At 44.9% G+C, this 23,919-nt stretch overlaps 1 protein-coding gene across 4 annotated transcripts in view; it reads right to left on the reverse strand.

The window, feature by feature from the left end:
• Positions 1-22,014, reverse strand: part of RC3H2 (ring finger and CCCH-type domains 2) — a 50,882-nt gene extending 28,868 nt beyond the window's left edge. For 2 of the 4 annotated variants that reach the window (XM_083597204.1, XM_083597202.1), the window contains exons 1-8: positions 21,834-21,992; positions 7,510-7,807; positions 5,443-5,560; positions 4,285-4,518; positions 3,745-3,920; positions 2,751-2,951; positions 1,661-1,793; positions 474-592 (exon numbers count right to left, since the gene is read on the reverse strand). In XM_083597204.1, the coding sequence (XP_083453330.1) occupies positions 474-592; positions 1,661-1,793; positions 2,751-2,951; positions 3,745-3,920; positions 4,285-4,518; positions 5,443-5,560; positions 7,510-7,740 (1,212 nt within the window). In that variant the 5' untranslated portion in view covers positions 7,741-7,807; positions 21,834-21,992. Of the gene's footprint in view, positions 1-473; positions 593-1,660; positions 1,794-2,750; positions 2,952-3,744; positions 3,921-4,284; positions 4,519-5,442; positions 5,561-7,509; positions 7,808-14,107; positions 14,327-21,833 lie in introns of all 4 variants that reach the window. The other 2 variants (XM_083597201.1, XM_083597203.1) reach the window with 2 other exon arrangements.
• Between the last annotated feature and the right edge of the window lie 1,905 nt (positions 22,015-23,919).

Genomic DNA, 23,919 nt, shown 5'->3' on the forward strand with positions numbered 1-23,919 from the left:
CTGCACTAAATTCATTTTCCAGACTAAGCACAAGGGAAGCCCTACATAAACGACTGCAGCAGCTGTGGAACCAATGTCTCTCTGAAGCTGAATGATTTTACCCTCAAAATGTGCAGACAGAGGTCTTCCCCCTCAGTGGGGGCCAGAAAACTCTGGACCACCATATATCTTACAATTTTATTCACATCCCAACTCTACAGGTCAAATCTTAACTGCCCAGAGTGGCTGGGGCAACCCAGTCAGAGGGCCAGAATACATATAATAAAATTATTGTTCCCAGTTCAGGAAGCTGCCTACACCTTCTCTGGGGTTTCAAACAGATGTCTTATCCCCAGCCAGCCCTGTATGGAGAGACCGGGGACTGAACTTGGGAACTTCTGCATGCGGAGCAGGTACTCTGCCCCTCAGTTAAGCCCCTTTGTTGGCCAAAAAGCAAGCTAAAAACAACCAGCTAAATAATATCAGTCAGTCACCTGTGGAGTTTCATGGCCTTTCCTACTGTAATTCTGAATGAAGTCCACCAGGCCATGGACAACTGTCTTCACAGCCACCATGGCATTTTCCAGTTGTTCCCATGTTGGAGATGTTGCATCTGTGGGAGCAGCAAAAGAGGAGGAAGGGGAAAGTGAGCTATCCATGGCAAACAGGAATGCACCACATTTTTTGGTCAGTTACAACTTTTCTCTTGAGCTAAGCAGAAACATCTTTGAAGTGCAGGGTTAATCTAACCAAGAGCTCTGCTGGTGCCAAAATTCCCACCAGGCTACACTGATGCTCAACTGACATGCCATCATTTTCTCACAGTATTTTTCTGGTAGAGCCAAACTGGAGTCCTAAAGTTTTGTTTCCCCAGATCTGTGATTGGGCCTCTTTACGGCTTCTACTATCTCACAGTTGGCAACTGCATAAACTGCCTCTCCCCATATGAACCAACCCAGACCCTTATCCCATGATCTGGAGCCTTTCTTTGTTTGCCCCCTCCATGAGAGGTCCGGAGGTGAAAACGTGAGTACGGGTCTTTTCTGTGGTGGCTCCCCACTTGTGGAATGCCCTCCCCAGAGTGGACCACCTAGCATCTTATCTACATATATTTAGGCACCAAGCAAAAACATTTCTCTTCTCCCAGACCTTTTGCTAATTAAATAATTGATGGCCTTTTAAATGATGTATGTTTGAATGGAGGAGTGTTATTGTTTTATTTGTTATTGTGTTATGTATTTTTGTGTTCTTAAACTATAAACCATCCTGTGATAATCACATGAAGGGCGGTATATAACTTCAACCAACCAGGCTTCCTTTACCGAATGTCCTCTATATGTTTTGGACCACAACTCTCATCAGCCCCAGACAGCAGGCAAGGGGTCAGGGTTGATGGGATTTGTAGTCTAACGACATCTAGCAGGTACCAGGTTACTACAAAGAACGCACACCTGTGGAGGAAACCGCACAAAACAAGATAAAGATTGTCCCACGTGATGAAAGCATATCTAGGTTTTCCATGGCATGCACAAATATTGCTGTGAGTAAAACAACTAAGAAAGAAATCCCCCAGTATACAGTGAAAAGGGAAATAAAACTATCCCTCTCCGTTCGTAAGGAAGGAATGTAAAACAAAATGTGAGTGTGCATGCTCAAGTACACATGCAGACCATTCACATACCTGGATTAGGATCTATGTTGGCCAATAGCTCCAAATGGGGACGAAGCCTGTTTAAATTTGCAGGGTCACCTGTACGTTGCAGAACAATGGTCAACTCCTGCACACTTTTTGCAAAGGATTCTGGGGACTGAAGCTAAAGAAAAGAAACAAACAAGTGCTTTAATTAATAATAATAATAATAATAATAATAATAATAATAATAATAATAATTTATACCCCGCCCAGCTGGCTGTGTTTCCCCAGCCACTCTGGGCGGCTTCCAATAAAATATTAAAAATACAATAAAACATAAGAATCCTTGGTGCAGCGAGGAGGTTGGTACACCAAAAGGAATCCTGTACTGCTTTGCGTTATATGAAGGAAATTCTACTGTGAACCTATGAAGAGCCCTGCTGGATCAGACCATCTAGTCCAGCATCCTGATCTCTCAGCAGCCAACCAGATGCCTCTCCTGGGAAGCCCACAAGCAGGACCTGGGCACAAAAGCAGGTTCCCCACTTGCAGTTCCTAGCAACTGGTATTTAGAGGCCTACTGTTTCCAACAGTAGAGAGAGAACATAACCATTGTTTCTTGTAGCCCCTGATAAGACTTATCGTCTACGAATTTGTCTTATCTTCACTACATCTTGTGGGAGCAAATCCCGTAATTTAATTATGCACTGTGTGAAGAAATACTTCCTCTTCTCCAGTCTGACTCTTCTGTTCTGTTTCATTGGATGGCTCCAAGTTTTAGTATTTTAGGAGAGGAAAAAGAGCTTATTTCTACCCACTTTCTCCACACATATTTTTGTGGCTCAAGAAACATCAAATCTCTTCCCTGCTCCCCATTCCCAAATCTTATTCGTTATGTATTTTAGTTTTTGTTCTATAAAATGGTTGCTGTTTGATTGACCTGAGCCTAAGGTGTAGGCAGGAGAGAAATATTCCATAATTAACAGCACGTCTTCAGGTTGCATGAACTGAGGATCAGTGCTGAGAGGCTGTATCTCTCAGCTCAGAATCTGCCCTATGCAGCTTCATCACCAGACGTAGTGCTGTATTTCAGAAAAAAAACCAAATAAAAAGCAACTATTCTGTAGCCGCTACACACCTTGTCAATAATGGACTGCATGTGGGATTTGTGTGCCAGGTCTCCATAGAGTAGGGAAGACCACTGCTCTGGTGATATCCGAAGGCCGGCTTCCATGGCAATGTGGACAATCTGAGCATCATGTTCCCTACGCAACGCCTCATAGCTGCGAAATTCCTCTTTCAGTTGCATCAGGGAAGAATCTTCATCTCTTTTGGTGACCTACACAAATCAGTCAATGAACAAACATGCCTGTTGTTGTTGTTGTTTAGTCATGTCTGACTCTGACCCCATGGATCAGAGCACGCCAGGCACTCCACACCTAGTGCACTCAAATATCAATTTAAAGGACTATGGGGCTGCATCCATGTGCAGACATAGACCATCTGAACCACACTGCCTTTCAGCAGAATGCATGCCCCTCCATGCATATCCAAGAGTGCATTTGATGGAAAGGAATGCACCCTATGATTATTGTGTTATAACCAGTTACTGCTGTCATGAACAATACTATGCTCTCATTGCACAGATTTAAACTTTTATAAAATTGACACAGACTTGTCATTAGAGTAGGGAACCACTGCCTCCACTCAAACCCAGATGGTGGTAAGTTGCTTTGGCTGACCTTGGAGAAGATAAAGCAAATAACAAATGTAATAAATAATAATAATAATAAATGGATAGAACCAAACTTTTTGAAAAATATATTAGTTTTGCACTGGTCTTCCTTTGAAGTTTTAAAAAAAGGGGCCAGAAAGATAGTACTACAAAGATTTCTCATGAGTTAATTCTTATTACTAAACTACCCTAACATTTTCTGAGGTATCGTCACCAATATTTCATTAAAAGCAACTTTGCTAACTATGAGTTGCCTAGCTGCAGAAAACCTAGAATGATTTTTTTTACCATGAAATTTACTTTACCAGCAGGGTCCAGGGCGGGCTACAACAATGTAAATTTCAGAATTAAAAACAGTTAAAACAGATTAGAAATGGGAAACTCGAAAGCACCGCACCTTGAAGCATGAGGCTCGATATAGAAGCTGTACCACGTGGCCAATGCTGGTTTTGGATGCCTGGGGGAATCTTGGCTCCAGCCTCTGGACAACAAAAAGCACCAAGACCTTCCTGGAGAGGGCTGAGCCGTCTTCCAAGGCCAGCAGCACCAGCTTCAAGGCTTCTTCCTGCATAGCTAGAAAGCCACAGGTTGACGTTATTTAGGGTCTAGAAATGCAAGGGCAAACCATAGCAGGTTAAAGGACGTAGGCCCAAACTATTCTTTGCCTGAACTTTCGCAACAGTGAAGTCTGGAAACTTAAATTATTCGTTCCAAAAATAAACAGAGTCCACCAGCTTCTACCCCAAGGTGGGGACCTGGTAGGAAGTTTTCTCAAATAGTGTCTGAGTGATGAACAGCCCAATCCTAGATGTATCCATTCAGAAGTATGAGTCTTAGTTCCAAGGGAACTTGCTCCCAGGTAAGCATGTACAGGGCTGTGGCCTCAGTGCTTTACTCTGACAAGTCCCTCTCTCTATTTACTCCAGCTAGGGGTTACCTGGACCGAGGAACTGGCACCCTCGTGCCCGGACAGCGGCCCAGAGATTGGCAGACAGTTGCTGAGGGTTCTGGTGCTGCAATATCAGCTCAGTGACAGTTCTCTCCCCGAGGGAGCGGGCTGCCCGCATGGCCCTGACCCGGCCTTCCTCTTCCACCAGCTGACAGTTCACTAGTGTCACCAGTTTCCGTTGCATAGGCCGGCTCAGTGCGCTCTGGTTCAGGCTGGCAATGCCTTCAGAAGGAGGAACAAAAGGAGAAAGGTTACCAGGGAGGCCTTCTACTCAATGTGAAAGGCAAAGATTTCCTCAGTGAGCAGGTGGGGCACAATGGCATGAGAAATGCACAGATTTTGGTAGCGGTTGGGGTGGTGTGGTGCAGAATTCATTCAGTTTACATTTCTATATGAACCTACTACATCTGCACTTCCTGAACTAATACAATACAAAATAAATCAAAACACACACTATCCTTTGATGTCTCTGAATATTGTCTGTTTCTGAATTTTACAGTGCAGTGCATGTAATGATGAATATGTTAGTGAAAAGTACACTTATAATGGATATATTTAGGAAAAATATGAACAAAATGCAATTAGGAGAAAACAGAAAATACTAGGCAAAATTGTGTACAAAACTTAGATGTTAGGAGAAACAAGCATGCAGATGCACACAGATTCTCACTGAAGACACTGCTCCCACTTTTTTTTACTGCAAACAATCACAAATAAATGGATTGAATCAAACTAAAAGTTAGGAAAATGAGAAAATGAGAGAAACCGAAACTGGCAGAATTGCCTATTTCTATCTGGGCATCAGGGAAAGGCAGTTGACAAATTAATTAATTAATTAATTTAATAAATTAATCTCATTCTGTGTGGCTATATACTACTAAGAGGATGAAAGAAACCACCATGCCTCTGAATACCATTTGCAGGAGAACAATAGTGGAACAGGGCTATTGCGCTCATGCCTTGCTTGTGGGTCTTTACTGGGATCGAAAAGGGCCCTCCTGGTGCCCTGGAACCTGACAAGATGAACAAGCAGTCTGACGTGGGCGAAGGCAGCTTCCCACCATGTGTGATTCATATTTAAAACCTTCAATGTGAAAAGGACACCAGCTTGACCGGCTTCTTTCACTACCTCATGGGGGAACTTACCCTTGCCTCCACTTAGTGGCTTCAAATAAAGTGCCAGATCTTCAACACATTTCTTTGCCACTTCATAGTGTTTGTTCTCTCCTAAGTTGCTTAGCTTGATGGTCTGGTGATCAGGTGCCTGTACAGGTCAAATGCAGAAAGGAAGAAGCAGTGACCAGTGTGTAATTTGTTATCAAAGAATGGAGAGAGATACACACCATTAATGTGATGCTGCAGGAAATTATACACCATTTCTCAACAAACACCCTAATTCTGGAATTATGCAAGATCAAAGAGCTGCCACTAAAAATCTGACTTGTCAATAAGCAGCAATGCTTGCTTATTTGATTAGACCCAGACCTAGCATAAGCTTTCATGTCTTTAAGATACCACTAGGGCGTGTGTGTGTGTGAATACTTTTTATTAAAGGTTTTCTTGGTTTACAAAAGTACATGCAGACAATGCATGCAGCTTGTGAGGAAACAAAATGTTGATGGATCAAAATGTGATTTAAACACTTTTGTTATTTGAGGAAAGCCTGCCTTGGGGCTTACCCACACTTACCGGTACCTTTCTTCTGCTCTTTCTGGGCATGGTCTGCACTTTAAAGCTCCATGTCAGAGCGCCCCCATTTATTTCCCACCTCTGGAGCTTTCCCTGTGAAAAGCTGCTCTTTAAAGCTCAATCAGACCAAACAGCAATTTGCAGAAAACTTGAGTTGACGTTTGCTCTGCTTGAGCATTAAAGAGTGGGTTTTCGGGGGGAAAGCTCCAGGGCAAAATAATCCTCATGCTCAATCATGGAGCTTTTAAGCACAGACTTGTACTTGGGAAAAGGTGCGGCAAAAGGTAAGTGCAGATAAGCCCTTCGCCTGAACATGAAGGCAAAGAAGGCAGCAAAACAAAAGACCAATGAAACAGAAGGAATAAAACCAATGCAGTATCAGAACTATAAAATGGAAACATACTGGCCTGGTTTCCATATAATGCTAATATTTTTCCAGGCAAGCTAAACCACAAGCCCAGGTTCAGACAAAACCAAACCATGGCTTAGTTTAACGCAGCAACAAAATTACTGGAGGTGCAAATTAGCCACCATTCCCTCTCTGGAAGCCTGCACCTCTGCAGAAAGCCATGGTTTGGCTTAGAAGTACATGCAAACAAGGTTGCTATGAAATTAACAAGTATAGGGTGCCTCCTCTCTCTCTTCTCCTTCAGACCCCCTTTTCTGCCTGGCCTTTGGCTTGTCAACTTTAATCCCCAACTATAATCAAACTTTAAGTATGTGGCACAGGGATTGCCCACATAATTATAATATGTGCCACTCTGGGCAGCTTCCAACAGAATATTAAAAACACGATAAAACATCAAACATAAAAAACTTCCCTAAACAGGGCTGCCTTCAGGTGTCTTCTAAAAGTCAGATCATAGAATCATAGAGTTGGAAGAGACCACAAAGGCCATCGAGTCCAACCCCCTGCCAGATAGTTGTTTATTTCCTTGACATCTGATGGGAGGGCGTTCCACAGGGCGGGTGCCACCACTGAGAAGGCCCTCTGTCTGGTTCCCTGTAACCTCACTTTTCACAGTGAGGGAACCGCCAGAAGGGCCTCGGAGCTTGACCTGAGTGTCCAGGCTGAATGATGGGAATGGAGACACTCCTTCAGGTATACTGAGAGGTAGAGCTCGGTATCATCTGCATACTGATGAACACCCATCCCAAACCCATTCTCCCCTCCCTTCCCTGTGGCAACAAGCTGGCTCCGGAGGGCCAGTATATGCCATGGAGCATGTACAGTGCTGCCCTTCTACCAAGGGGAATGGCCAGAAAATGGGGGTTAGGAGCACCAGCAAGGAGGCTGCCTCCACTGTCCCCAGCATCTGCTTGCCTTATGCAAAGAACAGCTGAAAAAAGAGAGATTCCCTTCTCCATCTATTTCCAGTTAAGGTATTTGAACTCCCAGTGTGTTTTTCCAGCTCCTGTACACAAGTAAAAATTCACAGGAGGATCAGATCAGATTATTATTATTAGTAGTAGTAGTATTTTGAGAGGTATAAATTCTAACCAAAACAAGCTCCTTTCCTTTACCTGGGCTCCAACTAATTGGAGAAGTGCAAAGTTTACAGGAAGCACATCAATGTCAGTGTTGATGGCTGTCTGGTCAAAAGGACAGGCCTTGCGGTGAAGCTTATTCAAGCAGGTCTTGCAGACCGTGTGTGAGCAGCCTAAGCTGATGGGCTTGTGCACATTCTCGTCGAATTCGTTGTAGCAGATTGGGCAGGACAGGAACTCTGTCCACTGAGCCGCCTGCACAGGCATCTTGAAAGCCAGGCACTCAGTCAGATAGCTAGCAAACCATGCTGTCTCTTGTCCAGGGGTCTGGCGGCTGTGAAGCAAATAAATAAATAAATAAATAAATAAATAAATAAATAAATAAATATTTTTCTCCAGCTATATCCAAAGCTGATCACCAGCCACCACTGACACAATGACCTTACCCACCCAACCCAAATGGTTTTGTAAATATATAGTTCCATGTAAGTGTCTACAGTTCATGTACAGTGAAGACCTTCCCATCCATTGCAGTGTTAAAAACAGTGCATTTGATAACTAAGAGGCCACAGCTAATCCATTATTTTTTTTGTTCTGGAGTAAGGTTCCATGGAATTAGAAAGTATCATGGCAACACTATGAGTTACTATGACTTTACTGAATTGTATTAATTGCATTGATGACCTTGTTGCTGCTGTTTGCTTTATTTATACACTATTTTGTTTGATATTATGATGATTGCAGTGTTTGCTTTTTATGCTATTGTTAATTGCTTTGAGTTCAACATTTGTTGTTGGAAAAGTGGAATACAAATATTGTATCAAATCAAATAAATATACAAATGCATTTTTGAATACAGACATATGTACATTCCTTTGCTTTTTCAAGCTGCAAAAAAGGTTGGGAGGTGTTCGTTTTCATTTAAAAACAAAAAGCAAAACACACAGCTGTCCACTACCTAGGATGCTACACAGGCATGGGGGTGCAGGTTGACATTCTTGCTCAGTGACAAACAGCAGACAGGTTAAGATGGCATACATATATCTTAGATCAGCTACAAAAGCACATGAACGCCTCAGTATTGAGAAGGAAGAATGCAAATATAGTTGTACCTTGGTTTTTGAATAGCTTAGGTCTCAAATGTTTTGGCTGCCAAATGCTGCAACCCCCCCGGGAGTGACTGTTCCGGTTTGCGAAATATTTTTGGAAGCCAAATGTCCGATGGGGCTTCCACTGCTTCCGACTGACTGCAGGAACTTCCTGCAGCCAATCAGAAGCCGTGCTTTGGTTTCCGAACGTTTTGGAAGTCAAACGGATTCCGTTCAACTTCGAAGGTATGACTGTATAGCATTGTTTCTGTCCCTCAGTGGCTTAGCCTGAGTTGCAAACAAACTACTTGGCAATTAGGCAATTATCTGGCTGTACGTACCCATCTGAACTCACTATTTGCTACACAAGCCTTGTCTTTTGAGCCTGCAAATGGAATAACTCCCCCCCTCCACCTGCAAACACTACGCCACACTCTTCAAGTGTCCCTATTTTCCAGGGACAGTCCCAGATTTACAGAAGCTGATGTGATCCTGGAATGCCCCACTTTTCCTTAATCTGTCCCTATTTTCATCAGAATTGTTGTAGGATACAGAGTTATGCAACCCCTGAGCCAAGGAGATAAGTAGCTATACAACCTTTAGAAGACATCTGAAGACAGTTCTGTATAGGGAAGTTTTAAAATGTTTATTGTTTTATTATGTTTGTATATATGCTGGAAGTCGCCTAGAGTAGTTGGGGCAACTCTGTCATATGGGCAGGATATACAGTGAGGGGGGAAAGTATATGATCCCCTGCTAAATTTGCCCGTTTTCCCTCTGACGAAGAAATGACCAGTCCATAATTTTAATGATAGGTTTAATGGTATTCTGTCTCTCACAGCTACAATAAACCTACCATTAAAATTATGGACTGGCCATTTGGGATCATATACTTTCCCCCCTCACTGTAAATAATAAAAAGATGATGAAGATGATGATGGAATAGGATGTCCCTATTTCCATTGGAGAGATGTTGAACGGTATTCTAACCTCAAAAGACCCTGCCACAACAGTCAGTGAATGGGCTAAACAAAACACTTTCAGCCTACCGGCAAAAGCAAAAAAGGTAGGGGCACAGCCTAGCCTCCTTTGGAAACAAGTTCCACAATCTGGTTACAGCCACTGAGAAAGTCATCTCTCTCCACCAGGGAAGAGGAAGGCAGTTAAAATAAAGATAACGTACCTCCAAGCTCAGATGGAATGAAGGGGGGGCACTTTTGCAGGTGATTTTACATGACACAGCTAGATTAGCCAACAGGTGTTTGGCATCTAATGCCTTGGGTGTCTCTAATCCTGCCAAACTCCCAGCTTCCAAGGCAGTAACATCCACATCCACAGCCGTTGGGATCAGGACGACAACACTTAATGCAATTATAACACACAGGCACAGTTCAACTCTTCGGGAACTGTGGCCAATCACATTTAACCAACCTGTCCTTTGTAACACCTCAGGTTTGGGAGATGCAGAACCAATCCCTGTTTGTTTGTTTGTTTGTTTGTTTGTTTGTTTGTTTGTTTGTTTGCAAAGCTTTTTCTATTTGGCAGAGTCAGAGCTGTGGGCCCGTTGAGATTACATGGAAGCATAGGAGTGGGGAGAAAGAGCACAGAATGCAATATTAGGAGTGGTTTCCTGAGCATCTGTTTTTGCTACCCAACTCCTAAGTTAAGTTTCTAGCCTTTAAGCTCATGAAGAAATGCTTGAAAGTGTGGGCAGTCCCTGCTGTTGAATCGTAGAAGCCTAATGATCAGCAGTAGGGCATTGGTGCCCATCCCTATGGTCAGCAAAACTAGAATGAATTATGTAAAATAAGGGAATTTGCATGATTTACACAGCCTGGGCAAGTTCAACTCCAGCATTTTAATTTTGTTAGGATGGGAATGCACAAAGAATGGATACCAAGAAGGCCCTGAAACCTGGAGTGGAGCTATTTCAACATTCTCACAAGCCACATCCTGGCTCCCAAATTGAGAGCTGCACATCAAAACTGAAATGGGAAGCAGCCCCACCCACAGCGGGCAGGCCTTGACTTTCAGGTACCACAAGCAGGAAAACCACTAAATTGGCTGCTTATGATGGGCACCAGCAATCTCACAGCAATATGCCTCTCAGTAACATGCAGTGGTTGTCTGGATATGATGATGGGCAGGGTGAGAGCTAGCAAGCAGAGACTGAATCCCAACAAGACAGAGGCACTATAGATGAGCAGCTGGAATTACACATATTGCCTGTTCTGGATGGGGTTGCAATCCCTCTGGTGCCAGCTGATGGGCGGGTGGGCATTTTGGGGGGGGAAAGGTCCTTGTGGGTCAAACTAGACCCTCTGGCGGGCTAAAATTGGCCTACAGGCTGGAGGTTCCCCACCCCTGTTATAATGAATGATTGTTTACAGCTGGCATTTTTAGTATTGTTGGTTTTATTATGTATTGAGGTTTAACACATTTTCTTTGCTACCTGCTCTGGGGCAGCTTTATACAGTGAAAGTATGGGCTCTGAATAGGTTGCATCCAACTAAGCTCTACTATGAGTAGTTCTATTTAAATTAATGAGCCTAAGTTTGCCATGCCCATTGATTTAAATGGATCTGCTCTGAGTAAGACTAGCCCTGGGTACCAACTCTCAGTTTTAAAATAAATATGGGCAGCTTTATCAGAAGACCCTTATTTTTGCTACCTTCTCCAGGAGCCAAAGATGGCTCCAGGCAGAAGGGGGGAGTTGGCAAAGATGACGGCTTTGGGCTAGATGTCTTCAGCAGGCTAATGCTTGCCTTGCTTCTGTTGCTGCTGCCCATAGTCGTATCTTCCTCTTCCAGGCCCAATACACACTGCCTGCCAGGGAGAGGCTGCTGGTTCTCTTACTTGCGCCTGTCACTGCACCCTGGTTCAGAGGCAGAAGGTGCACAGGCAGGAGCAGCAGCAACAGCAGCGCCAGAAGGCTCCAGGGCTGGCAGTGGTAGTCCCTGTTGAGGAACGGGCCTTGGCAGGGCCCCAGCCATGTCAAACCCTGATGCTGGCACTTGCAAAGAACCACTGGGTCATCATTCAACCCACCAACTGGGGTAGATTCAAAGAGTCAGGGCTCGGACCTTGTTATGCAGCTGAAAAACAGGAATGAAAATATGCAGCCACATTAGATTCTCGTGAAGGTGAACAAGGAAGACAGTAAATCACTTCTGCATAGTGGGCAAATCTGAATTGCACCTGAATTCCTCAGTTTCTGATTTCATATCTCACTTGGGCTTTGGCTGTGCAACAATCTAATTAGTAGCAACACATTAAAGTGCTTACTAGAATGCTGCTGATTAAGACTTGCTTTTTTGCATACACTTTAATTACAACCATCTGTTGAAAAATTCTGTTTGGAACCTCAGCTATCTAATGCCCTTAAGCAACAGGATATGCTTGATACACAGTGTTCTTATCTGCACTCAGAGTATTAACATTTGGAAGGCTTATTATTTCTGATTCTTCCAACTTCTGATTTCTGTGCTGCTTTTGCTGATGTAACATGTACAGGCATTCCCCCCACGCGTGATCAACTCACAAGTGACCATGTATATGCACAGCGCTGGGAAATAATTAAATAATTCAGTTCTGTAAGGCGGTTTTTTTCTTTTTTTCTTTTACAAAGTCCCCCATGATATTCTTGCAAGGAAGCTGGTAAAATGTGGGTTGAATGAGGTAAGCTTTAGGTGCATTTATAGCTGCTTGACTGTCTGAACCCAAAGATTTCTCATTAGTGGTTCCTTGTCATCCTGGAAAAAAGTGACAAGTGAGGTGCTGCAGGGTTCTGTCCTGGGTCCGTTGTTGTTTGGCATCTTTATAAACAACTTGGATGAAGGAACTGAGGGAATGCTCATCCACTTTGCAGATGGCACCAAACTGGAAGGGCTAGCTAATGACACTAAAGACAGAATCAGAATTCAAAATGACCTCAACATATTGGAGAACAGGGCCCAGGCTAACAAAATGAATTTCAATAAGGACAAAAGTCAGGGCCTGCACTTAGGAAGAAAGAACCAGATGCACAAATATAGGATGGGGGACACCTGACTAACTAGCAATACATGTGAAAATAACTTAGGGGTCTTAGTAACGCACAAGCTTAACCTAAGTCAACTGTGTGATGCAGCAGCGAAACAGCTAATGCTATTCTCAGCTGCATCAACAGAAGTATAGTGTCCAGATCAAGGGAAGGAACAGTACCACTCTATTCAGCCTTGGCCAGACCATACTTGGAATACTGTGTCCAATTCTGGGCACCACAATTTAAGAAGGATGTTGACAAGCTGGAAGGGGTGCAGAGGAGGGCAACCAAGATGATAAAGGGTCTGGAAACCAAGCCTAAGGAGGAACAGTTGAAGGAGCTGGATATGCTTCGCCTGGAAAAGAGGAGACTGAGAAGAGATACGATAGCCATCTTCAAATATCTTAAGGGCTGTCACATGGAAGAGGCAGCAAGCTTGTTTTCTCCTGCCATGGAGGGCAGGACTCGAACCAATAGCTTCAAGTGACAAGAGAGGAGATTCTGACTAAACATACAGAAAATCTTTATGACAGTAAGAGCTCTTCAACAGTGGAACAGTCTCCCTCAGGAGGCGCTGGACCTTCCTTCCTTGGAGGTTTTTAAGCAGAGGCTTTTGGATGGCAATCTGTCATGGAAACGTGAACTGAGATTCCTGCATTGCCAGGGGTTGGACTAGATGACCCCTAGGGTCCCTTCCAACTCTACAATTCTATAATTCTGCGATTCTAAGATCTGGCATCACAAAGAACAGTGCAAGTTTCTCCTTTGTAACTGTGCTCAGTAGCAACTGTTAAATACATCTGCTGTGAATTTGTCCTGAAGGAGGATACCAGCAACTATTAGCCATTAAAAATTAAACAAAACCTCCATGGTCAGAGTCAGTATACCTTTATTAGATGTACGGGACAAAATAACAGAAGATGCTGGGAGCAACATGGGTTGAAAGAGTTTTGCATGGGTTTTGCAATCTTTCAGATGAGCTTCAAGCAAAATTGGTTTATTTATTGGCCCTACCCGCCAATCTCCCCAGGTCTTCAGGATGGGCAGGGTTAGCCTTTTAAATAAAATAAATAAACAACACAGCTTCCCTAGACCAAGTGCCTCACAGCTCAATCCTAACTATGGATAAATTATTTTTAAATTAATGGCACTTGCTTCTAAGTGAACATTGCTAGAGAGATGCTTGTTTATGTGCAATTTTAAGCAGATTTCTCTGAAACTAAGCTTGACTGAAACCAACTTGACATACTTTCAAATAGTTGTTGTTGTTGAAACTGCATTACAGTGTTACTAAAAACAAAGCCATGGTTTCAATGGCACCAAACTCCATGCTTTGGCTAGTTACAACTGGTGAGAATTACACAGCGTCTTCAGGGAGGCGAGAGTCACTAATTTCCATCCAAACCAAACATGAATTTGTCTAGTCTATAGAAAGGGGAGGATTCAAAAATTATATTGAGCTGGAGCACCTCGGTCAGTTCACTACTTGCACTCAACAAGGTATTCGCATGGAATTACTTACAGAGAGGACTTCCGTCTTTTACACACCAGTTTTCTTCTGTAGCAGCCAGATAGAGACCTGAGTCATAGTCAAAGCCCAGGGAAGAACAGCAGTCACAATAATAGCACCCTGCATCATTTAGACGTGATGACTTGAAGCTTAAATAAACCTTCTCTAGATAGAACAGACTCACTTATTTCTGCACATTGCATGATGTCTGCCACAAGCCAGGGCTCAGTCCTGGAATATGTGAAGAAATAAAGAAGACACACACCCTGAGCATGTGCAGAATGCCATTCCTTCATGTCTCATTAGCCCCTGCCTACTGTCACATTGCTGGGGCCAGCAGACAAAACTTCCAGATCACACAATCTGTCTTTAGAAATGAAGCACCAGCCACAACTAGGCCTCCCTATTAGAAGAGTTTCATATAGTGAATGGCTGCATTCGGGTGTCATGCTAAACCATGACTTATAGTGATTGGAACAAACGAGGTTTTCCTTGGGGCTAGTGTGCCCCACTTCCCTGTGGTGCTGCTATGCTGGTCAAGGAGATCAAAAGCTTCTGCTTCCATTTTTCTTCCTTAATCACAGATTGGTGCTATGTCCAGATGCCCAAACTGTGGTTAATTTTAACTATGGTTTGTTGAAGCAACCCTGCTTTATGCCCATGGACTGAAATTTAAACCATAGTTCACATGAAATAGAGATTGGTCCAGGCCATAGTATATCATAGTTGATGGCTTACTGTGGACATGGAGATCACTCCTGCTGTGCTCACTACATGAATGGGAGCAACAAACTATAATCCATGGCCTAGTGCTACATCTGAACCAGGGATTGTGGCTTGTTCATGAATACAAACCTTGGCTTGAGCAAAGTGAGAGCCATCTACACCTTCACGGCAAGCCATTAACTATGGTTTACCACAACCTGTGAATGCAGCCTGTCAGCCTTGCATGGAATAAGAAGCTGAGGTTAATAAAGAATGAAAGTGAAAGCTTTGGATCACCTCCTCATAACAGCACTGCAGGAAAGGGGGGGGTGAGCTTGTGATTTGCCTAGGCTTATTCTCTTAATGATAAACAGTAGTTTAATGTAGCCTTCCCCAGCCTAGTAGCCTGAAGCATGCGGAAGGCGCAACTCTCACCCTCCCTAGCCATGCTGCCTATGGGAGGTGCAGTAGGGGTCTGGAGGAAGTACAGTGGTACCTCTGGTTGCGAACGGGATCCGTTCCGGAGGCCCGTTCACAACATGAGCAGAACGCAACCAGCGTCTGTGCGTGCGCGGGTCGCGATTCGCCACTTCTGAGAATGCGTGTGATGTCATTTTTGCATCTGCACATGCGCGAGCAGTGAAACCCGGAAGTAACCCATTCCAGTACTTCTGGGTCGTCGTGGGACGCAACCCGAAAACGCTCAACCTGAAGCAAACGTAACATGAGGTGTGACTGTATAGTGGGGTGGAGGGAAGCAAATACTGCACAGCACGTTATTGGCTGTGCTGCATGCTGGACCCTCCCCTAACTGAGGGTACAGTGAGTGCTCTGTCATCCAGTCCTTGAAACTGCAGGTGCTGTTGGTTTGTTTTAAATAAAATCTCCTCCATCCGCAATGACTGTGGATGAGGAGGCTGATCTGACTTGTGCAAGTGAAACCTGGGCAGATGAGCAGCAAGGAGTTGGGTTTTCCCCAGCTGGGTATTTTTTGCCAACCTGGGTATTCAGGGCAGCATGAGGGTTTATTTTTTTTTAGGGGGGTGTCCTGTAATACTCTCTTTCGAGGCTTACCACATGACCAAATTCAAGTCCCGTGTGTAGAGGACATGTTAGGAGGCTGCTGGTATACTGCCCAGTTGTCTTCCTGCTTGAGCTGGCACAGGCAGTCTCTATACCGTGGACCACTGAGCTGTTGGTCATGGGGGATTTCAATATGCATGCTGAGATCACTGGATCTGGGACAGCTGAGTACTTCATGCTTATCATGACAAAGATGGGGCCTTCCAAACATGTCATTGGTCCAATGCTTACAGCTGGACACGCTCTGGACAGGACAGAAAGAGGGTGATCTGAGAGTGGAGGATATTATCAACATTCCCTTTTCATGATCAAGTCAACCCCTGGTGAGATTCAGGCTGTCACTGTCCTTTTCTCTATGTGGAGGAAGGGTATCAGTTAGGATGGCCCACTCTGACAGAAAGATGCCAACTACTACTACTACTACTACTGCTACTGCTACTTCCAGAGGTTGAGTCAAACAGATTCCCAAACAGTTGGGGCTCCTACCTCCCCAGCTGATAGGACTGATGCTCCTGTCTAAGTCCCATGGAGTGGAGAGGTGACCCAGGATCACTCCTACTTGATAAAGCCCAGATAGCTCTGTGGTACACCAGGGAGTAGAGGATGCTCAAGCAGGTTGGGAGATGGCTTGAATGTGTGGAGGAAAACTCCAGACAAATGCAACTGAACTAGTATTCATTTATTATTGAGTCTGCTTAGTAGCAGTGAAGGAGGCAAAGAGTGTTTCTTTGTTTCTTCCATTGCATCCCTTATATGCTGTCCAGCGGAGCTATTTTGTTGCATTTAACAAATTGGCCTAAATGAGTTTTTGGAACCCACAGCATCCTGCTATGTCTTGTTTGCAAGACATTTTAAGGATAAAATGTATATCTGCCAGGACTTGGACTCCACTATTGTAGCAGGTCAGTTTCAAGAGGTACCCAAAGTACTGTCTAGGCCAGTTTTGTTGGATGAATTTTAGCTGACATGGCTTGAGATTGTGGACAATGTGTTGGTGGATTACTTGACTTCTTGCTCTTGCCCCTCAAAGCTGGTAAAATCTATGGGGGCGGAGCTTGTTAGGCAGGGAAGGGAGGGATTAATGCAATATGGAGAAGTCCCAGGCAACCTGAGATAGGTGGTGTTAAGGTCACTCCTGGTCAATATTCCCTGGACTCAAAAGATATGGACAAAATAGAAGAGTCACTCCTGTCCCTTTCTTGTGCACGGTTCTCAAGTGTATGGTCACTAACCAGCAAAAGACAATCTTGAATGGGACTGATTTTCTGGACCATTTCTACTGGAGTTTCTTCCTGCTCTTGGCAGAAAAACTGCCAATATGATGACCTACGTTGGGAGAGATGGGAGTGTCACCCTGTTGATTGTCCTCTCAGTGGCTTTTGATACCATCCATCTTGCTATCCTTTTAGAGTTAAAAATGGGTGGTGCTGCCTTGTGGTGGTACCAGTTGTAGCTGTATGGTTAGCTCCAGAAGGTGGTGTCTGGGGGGGGGTATTGTTTGGTCCCATGGAATCTCCAATGCAGGTTTCTGCAATGTTCAGTTTTATCCCCCATGCTATTTTACATCATGCTGCTGAATGGAAACATTCAGAGTTTGGGAGTGTGTCATCAGTACTCCAGTCCAGTTAAGGCAGAGACACTGTTAGTGGGCAGTTCCTCAGTCTGTACAGGGTGTGTTTGTGTAACCTGTTAGGATGGGATTTCACCTCTCCTGAAGGAGCAGGTGCTCAGCTTGGGGGTACTATTGGATCCATCAATGTCACTGCAGACACAAGTGGCTTGCATGGTGAGAGTGCCATCTCTCTGCCCTGTCTGGTGGCCCAGCTGCAACCCCATCTGGATTAGGATAGTCTGGCTTTGGTGGTCTACGCTCTAGTAACCTCTAGTTAGATTACTGCATTATATGTTGAGCGGCCTTTGAAGATAGTTTAGAAACTGATGCTTCTGCAAAATTATTGACTACGACCAGCTAGCCCAATGGGGAAGGGTGCTAACAAGCCAAGAGAGGAGGTTGCAAGAACCAGAAGATGACCCCTGACCTGTCACAGAGAACTTGGCACTGCTTCTGCCATTGGCAGCAGACCCACACCCCTGGAAGAAACATGTTCCTTGAAGTGCACCAGTTTCTTAGTGAGTATTATGAGTGTGCTGTGTCTCACCTTTAAAGGGGGGGGGGCATGACCAGTTGTAATGTCTTCAAAGCTACTGCCTGGTCTTGGACCCCTGATGTCATTCTTTAACTCTTTAGCTATACAATCTGTTAACGTAGCCTGACGTGTACCATTGCAAGCCTTGAATGAAGCTTATTTTCTTACTCACACATAAGCATTTGAGTGGCAGCCCGGACCATCTTTCCACCTATGAGCCTACCTAGAACCCATGACAATAATCTCAGGTCCTTCTTAGCATAAGACCTCCAAAAGAGCTTTGCAGCAAGAGAAGAGGCCTTTCCAGTGGTAGCTGGCCCCCAACCCTGCAGTCTGCCTGTCACCAACACTGTTATTTTTATGGCACTAGGGGAAGACGTTCTTATTCTCCCATGTATTTAAGCATTAATACTGTGTTGGGTCATTTGGGGCTTTTCTAGTAGAAACTGGTGCTTACCCTGTTGCTGAATGGGGAAGAGTGGTTTTGTATTCTGACTTATTTTTGTGGGTGAATGCTTCAGTGTAATTTTTAAATACAGTATTTTCTATGGGTTTCTTCAGAACTTCTTTGCAGGAAGCAAAATGCAAATAAGTAAGTAAGTAAATGATAAAAAAAACATCTGCTTGGCACAGGGCTGGGAAAGACTTGTTTATCATGACATACAAATGCAGCCAGCAAGTGGTATAGGACAGGACACAGAATGGATGCAACCTTTTGTCCTAGAAACCAAAAAAATTGCCACTTCTGAGAACAGATAATTCAATTTATTCCACAAAAAGAGCAGCAGCTCAAGGCACACCAAAGCACCACCCTGCTACTTCCATTTATAACTTTGCTTGAACCAAACAAATTTTAAATGAAAATAGTCACATTAGCATTAACATAAAAACATTAGTAACACTTTTTGTATGGCTGTGAGATTTTGTGTGATAGGGTTAAATTGGGGGAGGATAGTTGGGGATTTTTAATGGTAGTTTAGTCTGAAATTTATTCTGTTTAACTCCTTGATTTTTAAATTCTTATTAAATGAATTCTAATTTTTTTATTAAAATGGTGCCAACTTTATTTTAGAAACGTACAAATACATGTCAAAAAAGTAGGGGGAATAAAAAAAGAATCAATAAAACTAACATGGGAATCTGCCAGATTATCTGTCCACACAACCCAGTATTGACAGACTGACTGGAGCTCTCCAGGGTTTCAGTCAAAGAAGGATCTTCACTTGCTATCTAATCCTTCTAACTGAATATGCTGGGGACTGAACCTGGGACCTTCTGCATGCAAATATGTGCTCTACAGGTAAGCTATGGCCACTTCCTTGAGGACTGCTTCCTTCGAGCTGAAATCTAAATAAATACGTATTGTTATGTATTTCACTTCTCCAACTCTGCTCCCTTCTACATGGAAAGACAGCCGTTCTACTTGAACACTAGCTTGTTAAAAAGTCACCTGTGATGGAACTGATATGGCTCAGAAAGTCAAAGGTTATTGGGCACCCCACTGCTGGTGCAAATAACGGAATTCTGAATTACGCAGAGCTCTTCCAAAAGGTAGTGATTAAAAGCTCTTGCTTGCTGAAGAATTTTGTGCCGCTCAGAAGCCTGCTTCCCTCAAAGTCACATAATAATAATAAACATTGCCATAACTATTTTATCTCTCTAGAAATGGTAATGATTGTGTTCAGAACCCTTGATTTCAATCAACTATGCCCCCTTGATGGTTCAAGGCACAGACCATCTCTAAGCAGCTGCAGCAAGCTGAGCTAAATAGCTGGCATCTCTTGAGCTATTCTAGCATACATGCTGCATTTTTCTGTGCTGTAAAGTCTAAGCAGTGGAAAGACAAACTGGGCCTTGTTCAGACCACCACGTAGCTGAGCTTCAATACATTTCCACCAGCATTTTGTCTTCAAATTTCCCACAGGATATAAGGATGAAAAGCACTTCTATCATCTTTGAACAGGAGCACAATCAAATTTTAACTCACAAGCTAACTAACCCCACCACATTTAGGCTTATAAAAAATATTTCTATGCTCACTAGGAGGAAGGTGTGGTGGCGGGAAACTATAATAAAAATAATGGCATTAGGGTGACAAGTTTTGCAAGGATCTAATTTTAAAGCGAACACCTCTGCATACAGAGTACAATGTTAGAAATAATAATTTTGAGAGTTTGAGCAGGTTGCTTGAAATCAGGGGTGGGGAATTTGTGGGGCTCCAAGGTGTTGTTCCACTATAACTCCCATCATCCCTGACCACTGCTCACATTGGCTGGGACTAATGCAAGTTCAAGCCCAAAGACACCAGGAGGGCTGCAGATTCTCCATCCCTGATTTACACTCTCATGAGGACAAGCAGACAAGGAGGCAAATGGTGGTGCCTTTTGCCTAGAATGAAAGGGCTGCTCCGAACACACCAGAATTCCCACATGAAAAACACTTCCATGTGTGAAACAGCATACAATGCACACATAGATCATCACATGTGACATAAACACAATACACATGTAGTCTGGGAAGCAGTGGCATGCGTTGTGTACTGTTTCTTTGATAAATATTTCCCATGTACAGAAGTTATCATGTCTAAAGCAGTCCTTTGGGGCATTTAGCAACCTGGCTTAACTGTCTGCTCGTGTGCATATACTTGACCCGAACGTATTAACATGCTGGGCATGCAATCTCACACTTTTTAAAAATCTGAGCTCTGACTGCAGAATCCTGCAGATACATTTTGTGCAACCTGAAAGCTCATACCCAACATTTTAATCATCTGGGGGCAGGGGGTGCTCACATTGTTCTTCTCAAACTTTCCAATAACCAGGGAAAGTTGAAAGTGGAGGAAAAAGAAGATGACATAACAGGGATAGGGGATAGGAACATAGCGCCTGTCCTACCATTAGGCAGACTAAGGCAGCCAACCTAGGCAACTGCTTCTGGGTATTTGCTGTTCTGCCTTGGGCGGCAAAATAACTCAGGCTAGCCCTGGGTGGGTGAGATGAAACAAAGTGATGTGTTTCAACGGTGTACACATACACAACCCCTCCTCTTTTGAGGGAGAAAGTTCCCCTTATTCCTCATATAAACTCTTGCCCCAAGAAAGGAAGGGGGGATTAGTGTGTGTCAGGCACCCACCCAGGGCACCCCACCTATCAATACTGGGGAGAAAAACATAAATGGTCCCTTGCCGAAGGCCCAACTAGTGCAGCTGCCTGTTTCTCGCAGCAGCTAATCAGAAGGGCTCCCCCTCCCCAATTCGCAAGCAGGACACAGGAGCACAGCAACACTCGCCCAGCTCACCACCAGCAACCCATCAGCCCCCAGGGACCACGACCCGTAGCCGCGGGCAGCCTTGTTCCCGAGAGGGGCTGCTGGTGGGGAGCCCAGCCTGTGTGTGCACTGCGGGCGGGGGGCTCCTCTTCCGACCCCACCGACTACCAATACTTTTTTGAAGCGGGGGGCGGGGGAGGGAGACAGAAATGACATCCAAAACAACAACTCCCCGCGCCCCCCTCAAATAATCGCCATTCCCTTTTCTTTCCTTTGGGGTCTGAGTGGGGGGAGGGTGGTGACCCACACTGAATGGAAGCCCCCTCCCCGCACAGCAGTTGGGGGGCGGGAACGCACACTACAGGGGAGTGGGAAGTGGAGGGTCGCCCTTCTTCGCCGCCCCCCCACTGGGAACGAGCCACGCCCCCTCCCCCAATTTCACCCCCTCGGCCCGCGGGGTGAGAGGGCAGAAGGGGGGCGGGGCCGCCTTCCGCCTCACAGCCGCCGCTGGGCCCCCGCCCTCCCGGGCCCCCTACCTGCAGGAGGGCCCGGGATCTCCTCACACCCCCTCAGGGGCGCACCCCGGAGCAGCCCAGCGGCGGCGGCGGCGACGGCGCCTCCTCATCGCGGTGACAGCCGGGAGCCCCGCCCAGATCGGGCCCGCCCCACCTCTCGCGAGCGTTCGCCTCGCAGCCGCGGCCCCGCCCACCTCCACCCAAAGTCACGTGGACGGAGGCGCGCTTGCTGGGTACGGAGAGATAGGAAGAAGCGTCAGAAGGGCATACCACAGAGATGAAGCGCCCAGATGGGACCGGTAGCGACGATAGATGTCGCGCAGCGACGACCGCTCCCCGCTCCCCGTTCCAGCTCGCCAGCCGCTTTACAAGGCGCGTGCGCCCTGCGCAGAAGTGAGGCCGGCGGGCGGAAGAGGCGACGTGCGCCGCGGCTGCGCTTCCCGTAATTCGCGCACGTTCGCACAATCACAGAACTATAGAGCATTAAAGGGACCCCCGAGGGTCATCTAGCCCACCCCTGCACTTCACCGCACTAGAAACATTCGGTCGTGGCTGGTTTTAATTTTCTTTGCTACTCATTTTGTAACCATACAGTACAATCCTCGTAGGAGTCTTGTGGGGATTAAGCGAGGAAGAGGAGAACCATGTATTATTCTACCTTGAGCTCCTCGGAGAATAGAAATAAACGAATAAATTTAGTAATATTTATCATTTCTGTCATGCAGCTTTGCTTTTCATCCGTTGTTATAATTGTTCTCTCTGTTTTACATAAACTAAAAAATGAAACGGGGGGGAAAGCTTTATGAAGAAAATAAATATAATACCGAATTCCCTCCTTCATTGTTTCTTCCCATACATTTGTAGCTCGATTCAGTCTGGAGTGGCAATATAGAGGGAGAAGATTTGGGGAACACCCACATCATACATTTAAAGCACATGACTCCCCCCCCCAAAAAAATATAATAATCCTGGGGACAGTAGTATGTTAAGATGGCTGAAAACCGTAGCTTCTGTGAGGGCAAAACTATAGTTCCCAGGTTTAGGGAGGGAGGAGTTGTGAGCTTTAAATGGTGCAGATCGGCACCATCTGTATTTAAAGCAGGTGGGGAGGAGTGGGAGAAATAGAAGAGGGTAACCCCTGAGGTCCTGAAGTTGGAAGGGTTTATACAATAATAATAATAATTTTTATTTATAACCCACCCTCCCTGGCCAACACCGGGCTTAGAGCGGCTAACATCAAATGTATAACACATTAATATATCACAATCAGATTGTCGCACTGGATATTTAGTAAAAGCTTAAGATTTCTCTTGACACAAGTGATTGATTTCTAACAGCATACTGTTGAAAGGGCATACAGTGGTTCCTCTGGTTGCGAACAGGATCCGTTCCGGAGGCCTGTTCGCAACATGAAAGGAACGTAACCCGTGTCTGCGCACACGCGGATTGCGATTCGCCACTTATGCGCATGCACGTGATGTCATTTTGCGTGTCTGCGCGAGCAGCGAAACCCGGAAGTAACCCTTTCCGGTACTTCTGGGTCGCCGCGGGACGCAACCTGAAAAAACGTATCATGAAGCAAACGTAACAAGAGGTATGACTGTATATTGAGAGCTACTTGGGTGTTTTGTAGGATCAAGTCCCTACTTTCACTTTTGTTATTTTTGCTATTAGTAGTCTCTCGGTTGTCAGATCCAGACTGGTTACACCCCTGTGCACAGTGGTCTTGGGGGAGTGCAACACTACGTCAGTCTCTTTAGTATTGAGGGAGCTATTTCTGGCCGCCAAAAGCACCAACTCAGCCAGGAGTGACATTACCTTTTCTAGTTTGGTGTTAATTTCCTTCACTGTTCTTGCAGTCAGCAGACAGTGGTCCGTGAGTATTTCCGCATAGAGTGGTGCCCTCTCGGTAGTAGTTCAAGAGATGCTTCATGGACGCTCATCTCAGCCTTCTCCCCTGGGTGGTCTCCACCCATTAAAGTGTCCCCACCTATCTAGGAATGAACTGTGTTTGCTGTGGTAGGTTCTGTATTCTGGGCTCTTACAAAATCATCCAGTTAACTCTGCTTGCACTTCTGCTATGGGCTCACTTGTGGAGATGAAGCCA

Source organism: Podarcis filfolensis (genome assembly GCF_964270895.1).
Source record: "Podarcis filfolensis genome assembly, chromosome: Z".
Taxonomy (NCBI): domain Eukaryota; kingdom Metazoa; phylum Chordata; class Lepidosauria; order Squamata; family Lacertidae; genus Podarcis; species Podarcis filfolensis.